Source organism: Alosa pseudoharengus, unplaced genomic scaffold (assembly GCF_046254945.1).
Source record: "Alosa pseudoharengus isolate Yale_2024_CS ecotype anadromous, Long Island Sound unplaced genomic scaffold, YU_APseudo_1.1 YU_APseudo_1.1_scf_22, whole genome shotgun sequence".
Classification (NCBI taxonomy): Eukaryota; Metazoa; Chordata; class Actinopteri; order Clupeiformes; family Clupeidae; genus Alosa; species Alosa pseudoharengus.
Window position 1 is genome coordinate 18,651,654 of NW_027468680.1, and position 8,625 is coordinate 18,660,278.

An 8,625-nucleotide genomic window follows, 5' to 3' on the forward strand; every position below is an offset into this window, starting at 1 on the left:
AATTCTGCTCAATTGACCATACAGATGTGCTGGCAGTTGCAACACAACATGAAGTGAAGGGTTATTGTCTAGTTGCTGGTGGTTAAACTGCTGAAAACATACAGTACTCACTTTGTCGACTCTTTCATTTATGGCAACTTCAAGGTGCAGGCACGATAGCAGACCAAATAAAGAGTCTCCTGATTATAATACATTACAAAGCAAACACATTTGCTTATGCTACCTACTTGTGACCTTAATAAAGATTACGTTGGACTCTGGTTGTTCTTGGCAACTGGCTCAGAGAGTGAAGGGAAATCCCCGACCCACACTTAGCCCCACCTTAGATCCCTGCCTTAAGCTCTGCCAAACTTTGCTCTTTAACCCTCGCCAAACCTAAATCCTAGCTCGTTACCCTTCTGTGATGGCAAATCTCATACCTATACTGTTAACAGTATCTGCGGTTGGCAGAATGAGACAAAATGTACACAATCTTCACAGTACAAGTAGGTATTTCTGTCGTAGGCCTGTGTGTCCCACTAGAAAGGAGCTTCTGACCTTGACCTTGCTTGAGCTTTGCTCTATCGTCTCAGGTATACATCAGAAATGCATGACATAGTGAAGCAGACTAAATTGAGGTTTATTTATGGTGACTTAATGATCTCCGGTTTATTAATAGCCCGGAATTTGAAATGGCTGAGACCTTGACTAAGCGTTTCACACCATGGTGTGAGCCAAAGAGAGCAAGACAAGGGCTCTACACAGATCTCAGCTTTCTACATCCTCTCTTTTTACTGTCACTGGATTGATTTCAACACCACCCACTTTGTACCATGTCTTCATTTGACACACAGCACTGTTTCCTTCTTTCTTCTTTATTCTTTTTGGACTTTTTATGGTCCATCTCTTATTCCTCATTGAAACAGATGTATTTACCTAACAACAAAAGAAGTGTTATGACTTAAATCTGTTTGTACATTTCTAAACTGAAATTTCTAAACTTCTAAACTTTTGTTACCCTAATACAACATTGCCCAGGGTCAAAACTATAGACGTTAGTGTAATGTTAAAGGAGGTAGACACATAAAGGTGTGCCCAAGACAGAAAAGTACACACTGCAGTCAGATTTATCCCTCTTCATCTTTGTAGCAGAACAACTGATGTGTTTTCAAGGGATTTAATGTATACCATAAACTTACAGTTTCTCCTTTAAATGAAAATCTTGGGATTTCTATGACCAAAGAATGGATTAGTAAATACACTTGGTCATCATTTAATAATTCATAGTTGATGAGGTCTGAAAAAATCAATTTAATTGTTTCAAATTTACACATAATTCACAAGTTAAATGCCAAATACCAAATTGTTCAAAGCATACCACATAATTTATTCAGGTGCATGCAGTCGACAGTGTTTTCACTTTTGTTCAAGTTTCTTTAAAAAATGACATGTCTGACAGGAAAGGGAAGACTGACATTCATAAAGGAATGCTGGGATTGGGCTGTTCACTCCTTGAGGCAGCATCACTGGTTCTTCGTCTTGGCTCCAGGAACTTTCGATTTGATCCTATACAGTAAATCAGATGCAACCATCAGTCATCCATCCAACCAGCAGGAGGAGCCCTAACATGTCATTAACAGCTCTGACTGACTGGGAAAATCACTAACTGCTGGTCACAAGTCTGAATGACACTCTCACTGCAAGCGTTCATGAAGTTGGATGCCAGAAAGTAAAAAAGACAAGCCCCAAAATAACTTTAGATACCTGTGAAAATCCCAAATGGCCTAATCAAGGTGTTTGTAATTTCCCTAACAGCTTTGAAAATCCCAACCCCTCCTTTCTGGGCACTTTTCTATATTAAACATTACCTCTGATTTATTTCCAGTATTGTTATGGGTACAGAACGTTTCCTTATTATGATGACAAGATTTCAGCAGGTTTACGTCATTTACTATCATGTACTGTGTGTAACCACCCTTTACTTTCTCCCTCATGTTGTGTCTGGGTTAGACAGTCAGACACAGGTGATATAGGACTTACAATGCCAAGATGTGTTGTACATTATTCTTCACCACTCCCAAGAAATGGTCAATCTGAGTCTGGAAGAAGGGATGGAGAAAAAAGGTCAAACATACTCTCTCTCAACATATTCCAACACAACATACCAGACTCTTTCTTAGACCCCAATACTGATTTCAGTTGAGTTCAGTTGAATACTTCCTATATGTTAGTATTCAAATACAAAGATAAACATTTTCTGTCTGCTTTGCATACTACAGGTATACTACACATACTGACAGACCCACTGAGATAGACTCACCTGGTTTTTCTCATAAACAATGGGCAGGGTAAACATGGCCACCACAGCTAGGTGAGAAAGAAGGTTTTAGTTCATGACATCATGACATAGTTCATACTTCTCTCGTGGTACTCTAATTTTGATGTGTGTGTGTGTGTGTGTGTGTGTGTGTGTGTGTGTGTGTGTGTGTGTGTGTGTGTGTGTGTGTGTGTGTGTGTGTGTGTGTGTGTGTGTGTGTGTGTGTGTGTGTGTGTGTGTGTGTGTGTGTATAGATGATCCTACAAATTATCTGTATACATAAAGAGGATGGTTTGTGACAGTACTGTAGATTAAGACAGCACCAAACATTGAACAGACTAATGATAGACTTTATCACTATAATAACGTGTGCCATTTATAACCTGACCTCCAGGGAAAACTTACCAAGAATCAGGAGAGTCAGACCATTGAACACAGCCCCAAGGTGTGTCAGCAACCACATCAGCACTGCAAACTACACACACACACACACACACACACACACACACAGACACAGACACACAGACACAGAGAGAGAGACACACACACATACACACAGAGAGAGAAAGACACACACACACACACACACACACACACACACACACACACACACACACGTATTCTAATTTATAACTGAACAACTCCTTGATGGAAATCCTAATATGGTCTGGGTATTGGGTGCATATAAAAAATGGGACAGAGAAAATTGGTGTCATAGTAATTAGTGAAGCTACCGTCATTATAGCCTCATACTACTCCTCAAGGATGTCTGTACTCAAAAGTCTGTTCTCTCTAAATCAAAAGATTATCCATACGATCCAAAAGATTTATTGCATTTTGCCTTATGAATGAGTGGCATTGAGATCTGACCTTTATGGAGTCCAGCAGGTCTTGCACCAGGAATAGTCTACGCAGTTCCACGAGAGTGCTGTTTAGGTAGAGCTGCATCTTTTCAATATAAGAGCTCATTTGATCTGGTGTCAGAGCAACCTCCAACTCCAGATACGCCCTATGGGAAGAGAATGCATCACCATACATCACATGGAGTTTTCGCTTACCCTCTCTCTCTCTTCCACTCTCTCTCTCTCTCTGTCTCTCACTCTCTCTCTCAACTCAAGTGTTTCTTTAAAACATTCCATGATAGGAAAGGGAAGACTAACATTTCTGACATTCATAAAGGAATGCTGGGATTGGTCTCTCTCTCTCTCTCACACTCCCTCTCTCTTTCTCTCTCTCTCTCACTCTCATCAGTTGCAGCAGAAAAAGGGCTACACAAAGAGAAATACTAATGTTACAGCCTCCAAGACATTCTGGGTTAGTTTCACGTGCATGATTTAAGCCTAGTCCCAGACCAAAAGAGAACTTCAGTGGAAGTCTATGACTAGGCTTAATCCATGTATGGTAAACCAGCCCACTGAGTTTACACAGTTAATCTTGGTATACTGAAAAGGTCTCACAAACCAACACTCAATCAAACTCACTTGAAGGGGTGTCCGGCGTCGGTCTTCTGGACAGCTTGCAGGAGGGACTTGTAGGCCCTGAAGCTGATGGTGACCGAGAGGATGGCCAGCGCCACGTGGGCCAGCACACTTAGCGCGCTGAAGCGGCTCAGGGCGACCAGTAACAGCAGGGCGCTTGCAAACACCACACCCGTCTTCCGCGGGTCCCTCCAATACAGCAACTCCATCACTGGAGAGAGAGAGAGAGAAAAAGAGAGAGAGAAAGCAAAAGAGAAAAAGATACAGAGAGATATTGACATGCTGTTTGAAATTCCAGAGGGACACTGATAAAATGCCATCCCTCACACATACCTGTCTTTACTGTGTACTGTGTTATTATTATATTGGCCTCCAACAGTTTGCAATGTGGACAAATATACCACGGTAATCCCAAATTAGCCTCACGGCTATACTTCCAGTTACTCCACTGGATTGGCTCTGAACTTCATAAGGACCCTCCTGGAGAAGTAGCCAGCGAATGTGAGGGGTCACATGTGACACCTGCTCCATACTTGTGCACTTCCCAGCTTACCCGCATGGCAAGCCTGGTTAATGATTGGCACCCACGGTAGAAATAGCTCTCTATATCAGCAGAGGCGGGTGATAGGAGTTCAGAGCGCCCTGCCCCTGCCACCTCTCTGGTAAGGGCACGCTCTGTCTGCATAGGACCTCAGGTGACAACAAATATGAGATTCTATAAATGCCATGGACCTGTTTCCCGTACATGGAGTAGCCTTAGTTCAAGACTAAAAGCTTTTCTTAATGGAAATCTCCACTGAAGTTCTCTTAGTCCATGACTAGGCTTAGGCCCTTTGAACTATACATAATTTCTATTGAATATTGTTTTATACCAAGAGCACGTCCTGACTAACTAAAACTAAATCCTTCAGACTAACTCCAGACCAATGTCAGACTAATCATTCAGACAAATCATTCAGAACTGTAACAGTAGTTCAACTGTTGCATGATGTTTGCTGTCCAGACTGACTGACTGGTGCTGACGCTGAATTACGGTGCACTCTAATCAGTCACAAACTGAGCACAGAGCAGAAACGTCACCAAGCAATCAGAAAGGCGGAAATGTCACAGAGCAAATCAGGGGCTGACTAGTGGATGTAAATCTCTCAGTTCAAAGAAAAAGAGAGATGAGCTGCACTCTGCAGCCCAACTTTAGTTTGCAACAACAGGACAAATGACATTTTAATGATATCAAACCTCTGTACATTAATCATATATCTCAACCTCTGTTGCAATTAGATTCTCGACATTTTAGCAAGATTTCAGCATTACAAAAAATTCAATTTGAGACGACATTTCTAATTACTTCAACATTTTCCAAGCAGCTTATTACAAAAGAAGTCTTCACTCCTTTTTTCTGCATCACCTCCTTCTTCTCTCTTCCCATGTTTGGGAGTTAAACCCTGCTGAGCAGGAAGCCGCCACGCTCCAGCTGCTTGCGTGTGTGTGTAGGCAGTGTGCTCCACTGTGAGTGTGTCCCTGTTCACCACCACTAAATATAGACCACTCTCAGAAACTGAGAGGCAGAAATATCAGCTGCTCTCATTGTATGCGTGTACACGGCATACTTTCGCACTGTATCGGCTGTCAAGTCCACCAAGACAGTAATCAATCGATCAATACAACAATCAAATCAAGAATCTCAAGAACCTCACAACACAAGAATTTGAATATGTATGTGGGTGTGTGTGAGCCCGGGTGTGTGTGTGTGTGTGTGTGTGTGTGTGTGTGTGTGTGTGTGTGTGTGTGTGTGTGTGTGTGTGTGTGTGTGTGTGTGTGTGTGTGTGTGTGTGTGTGTGTGTGTGTGTCTGTGTTATCAGGAGCAATGTATGTAGCCTACATGTGAAATGAGGTAAGAAGACCATATGGCACAACAGAATCATAAAGGGTGCAGCAAACACCAACAACAATGACGGACAAAACATCCTGACAAGCACCCGGACAAGAAAAACCAGAAACTTTACTCCGCTTACATCAAATGGCTATCATCGCATTTCATTCAAACAGTTTAAATTCATTGGTTTATGAAAAACAACTAAAGTCAGGCTAGCCCTTGTAGGTAGCATTGCTAAGGCTAAGGCTGTTATTCTGGCTCAGAGCCGTCACTGACCTGTGGAGCCCATGTCTGCCGAGAAAAAGAGAGAGAGAAACAGCTGCTGTATCCACACACAAAAGGAGAGAGAGATAAAAAGGGAGCGCAGGGAGGGGAGAGTTCCTGGATCAGGGAGGGACTACACTGACATTTGCATTGGCTGGCTAAACCATAGTTCCTCTATATGCTCTCTCTCTCTTTTTTCTCTCTCTCCTCTCTCTCTCTCTCTCTCTCTCTTCCTTTCCTCTCTTCCCTTCCTTTCTCGTTCTGTCTGTTTCTCTCCATTTTTTCTCTAACTCTCTTTAAATCTATCCAGTAGTCACACACACACACACACACACACACACACAAACACACACACACACACACACACACACACACACACTTGAGCAGTGCACTGGCTTTAGAGCAGGGCCATTGACACATGACAGATCAGCTGTAACCCCACAATCGTGCTCACACACACACACATGTTGTTTTCTGTATGTTGAAATGTTCAAAGTTTAGCTTATAGTGCATTGTTTGATGTGCACTGATTGAAATAAATGTAATTACACTAGACCACCATTTGGTTGAAGGAGACATGCTTGGGTTCCCTTTTCTATCAAAATCAAAGAGGTTTCTCATCACACTTCTCTAATACATAATTCTTTGGTCATTGAATTCTATTGCAAGTAGGCTCATTTGTATTTCTGTTTTCTCAGTCACATTGGATAAAAGTGATGCTAATACATACCTATAACCATCTAAACTCTCAGTGATGCCAAACTTAAAATTGTGCATTGTCATCACTTTGTTTATTCCTGACAAGCATTACACCCACCTTTCTTTATGCATCACAGAGCAGTGCAATGTTGTAATGCCGGCTGCCTCTGCACAAGGCACCCACGCATGCTGTAGTACATCATCTTCTTCAGCACAGTGGACTGACTGAAAGGAATTCATTCAGTTAATTGCTCTTCCTTAACTATAGTACGCTTTGAGAGGAATGCTATCTATTTAAGTGGCTGGCAGCTCAGAGGAGTATGTCTGTTTTCAACAGTTGGATTGCATATACACAGGCATAAATAACACATCCAGAGTCTTTCTCCCTCTCTCTACCTACCCTGTCCGACACACAAAGATGAACACAAACACACACACACACACACACACACACACACACACACACACACACACACACACACACACACACACACACACACACACACACACAAACACACACACATACGCACACACACAAACACACAAACAAACTGATCTGCTTGCTGGAGATGCGGTGTGTGTCCAGGCGCTGCAGCTGAGGTAGGTGGTAGAGCAGGTGAGTGGCGTAGTTGTACAGCAGACACACAGGGTTGGGCCCAGACTGGGGGTCCTGCAGGCCCAACTCCTTCAGCTGGCCCAGTGCTGCCAGGGTCAGCTCCTGCACACAGGACATCCACCAACAGGATATCATCAGGAATTAAACATTGCTCCATGCATTTCACATGCTGTGTGTTAAACATCTAGTCTGAAGAAACTTAAAATGGTCAGAAGGTGGATGAACAAAGACTGTTACTGAAATAAATAATACTGAATGGGAAAAGGTCTTGGTAGAAAAGTCTGTTCTGTTCTAGACTGAACACAGCACCTGATTATAGGCGACCTTGACCTCGAACTTGAAAGTATTTGTAACTACATGGTATAGCAGAAAACTACAGTAGACCTACTGCAGCACAGCACAAGGCATGCTAGCAAGTTGGAAAATGTGTTATCTTCATCACCAAATTCAACTCACCATTGAGTAACTTTTGAATCTTTTGAGCTGAATTTTCATAAATCGAAATATGACTGTGTGGACGTTGGTGCAATCAGGATTTAATGTGCAATCTTACACAGCTTTATGCTCTGATAATTGGCTAACATTGAAAGGTATTTCTCACAGTATAAAATATACAAATACCTTGATCTATGAACATGTGTCTCCAGGAATGTTCTCTTTGTTTGCTCTCTTCTCTGTGGTCTTGCCTGAAGACTTTATTAAGTGCTTGTCATTTTATATATTTAAAGACTGATTTCTTGTTTTTCCTCTAAGTGCTTCTTCCACTAACCCTCTAAACATACCAAGGAGATTGAGGGATCTGCACCAGACTGCACTGCTGGAGGAAAGGGTCAGAAAGGCTGGAGTAAAAAAAACAGCAGAGAGCCCTTCAAAAGGCAGAGAAGAGGAAAGGGAAAAAAACTGGAGGGGTTGGATGACAACCTGCCAGGCTGCTCAACACAGCACGTAATGAATGCAGGGGATAGAAAAGAGACTAAGAAAGGTTGCAGGTTTTTCCAGTGCTTATTCAGCCGCAAAAGAGCAACTGAGGCCAACAAACCTGTTACCAAACAATTAAGGACTATAAATATAAAAATAAAAAAATAGGACTAACATTTTTTTATATATATATTTAAATATTTTTCATTTTACATTTCATTTTACATTTTGCTCACTTAAGTTATGATCCAATACGGCCAATCTTCAGAGGTGGTGATCAACCCCAAATGTTAATACGTTGGGTAGGCCTAGGCTGAGATTGTGATGCACACCTCTGTAGCCAGGGTTGCCCCATGGGTTGCCCTCTAGTGGAAGTTTTTCCCAAATTCCAATATGGCTCCCCAGCAACGCTCTTAGTTACCCGTTGATGACAAACATTGCGGGGGATATGCCTCGTGGGGTGGTGTACCTGTTACTTGAG

The 8,625-nt window shown here is 42.2% G+C and overlaps 1 protein-coding gene across 1 annotated transcript; it reads right to left on the bottom strand.

Moving 5' to 3' along the window:
* Positions 1–1,270: 1,270 nt before the first annotated feature.
* Positions 1,271–6,028, bottom strand: rtn1a (reticulon 1a). Its single transcript, XM_076299185.1, has 7 exons — positions 5,924–6,028; positions 3,778–3,985; positions 3,167–3,305; positions 2,702–2,771; positions 2,300–2,346; positions 2,020–2,078; positions 1,271–1,545 (listed from the first exon to the last, which is right to left on the bottom strand). The coding sequence occupies exons 1-7, from the start codon at positions 5,934–5,936 to the stop codon at positions 1,503–1,505; spliced, it is 579 nt and encodes a 192-aa protein (XP_076155300.1). The 5' UTR covers positions 5,937–6,028; the 3' UTR covers positions 1,271–1,502.
* Between the last annotated feature and the right edge of the window lie 2,597 nt (positions 6,029–8,625).

Coding starts and splice junctions, on each gene's coding strand:
- rtn1a (XM_076299185.1), bottom strand. Junction 2,772..3,166: donor ACCTGCTGGACTCCATAAAG/GTCAGATCTCAA, acceptor GTGTGTGTGTAG/TTTGCAGTGCTGATGTGGTT. Junction 1,546..2,019: donor GTACAACACATCTTGGCATT/GTAAGTCCTATA, acceptor TTTACTGTATAG/GATCAAATCGAAAGTTCCTG.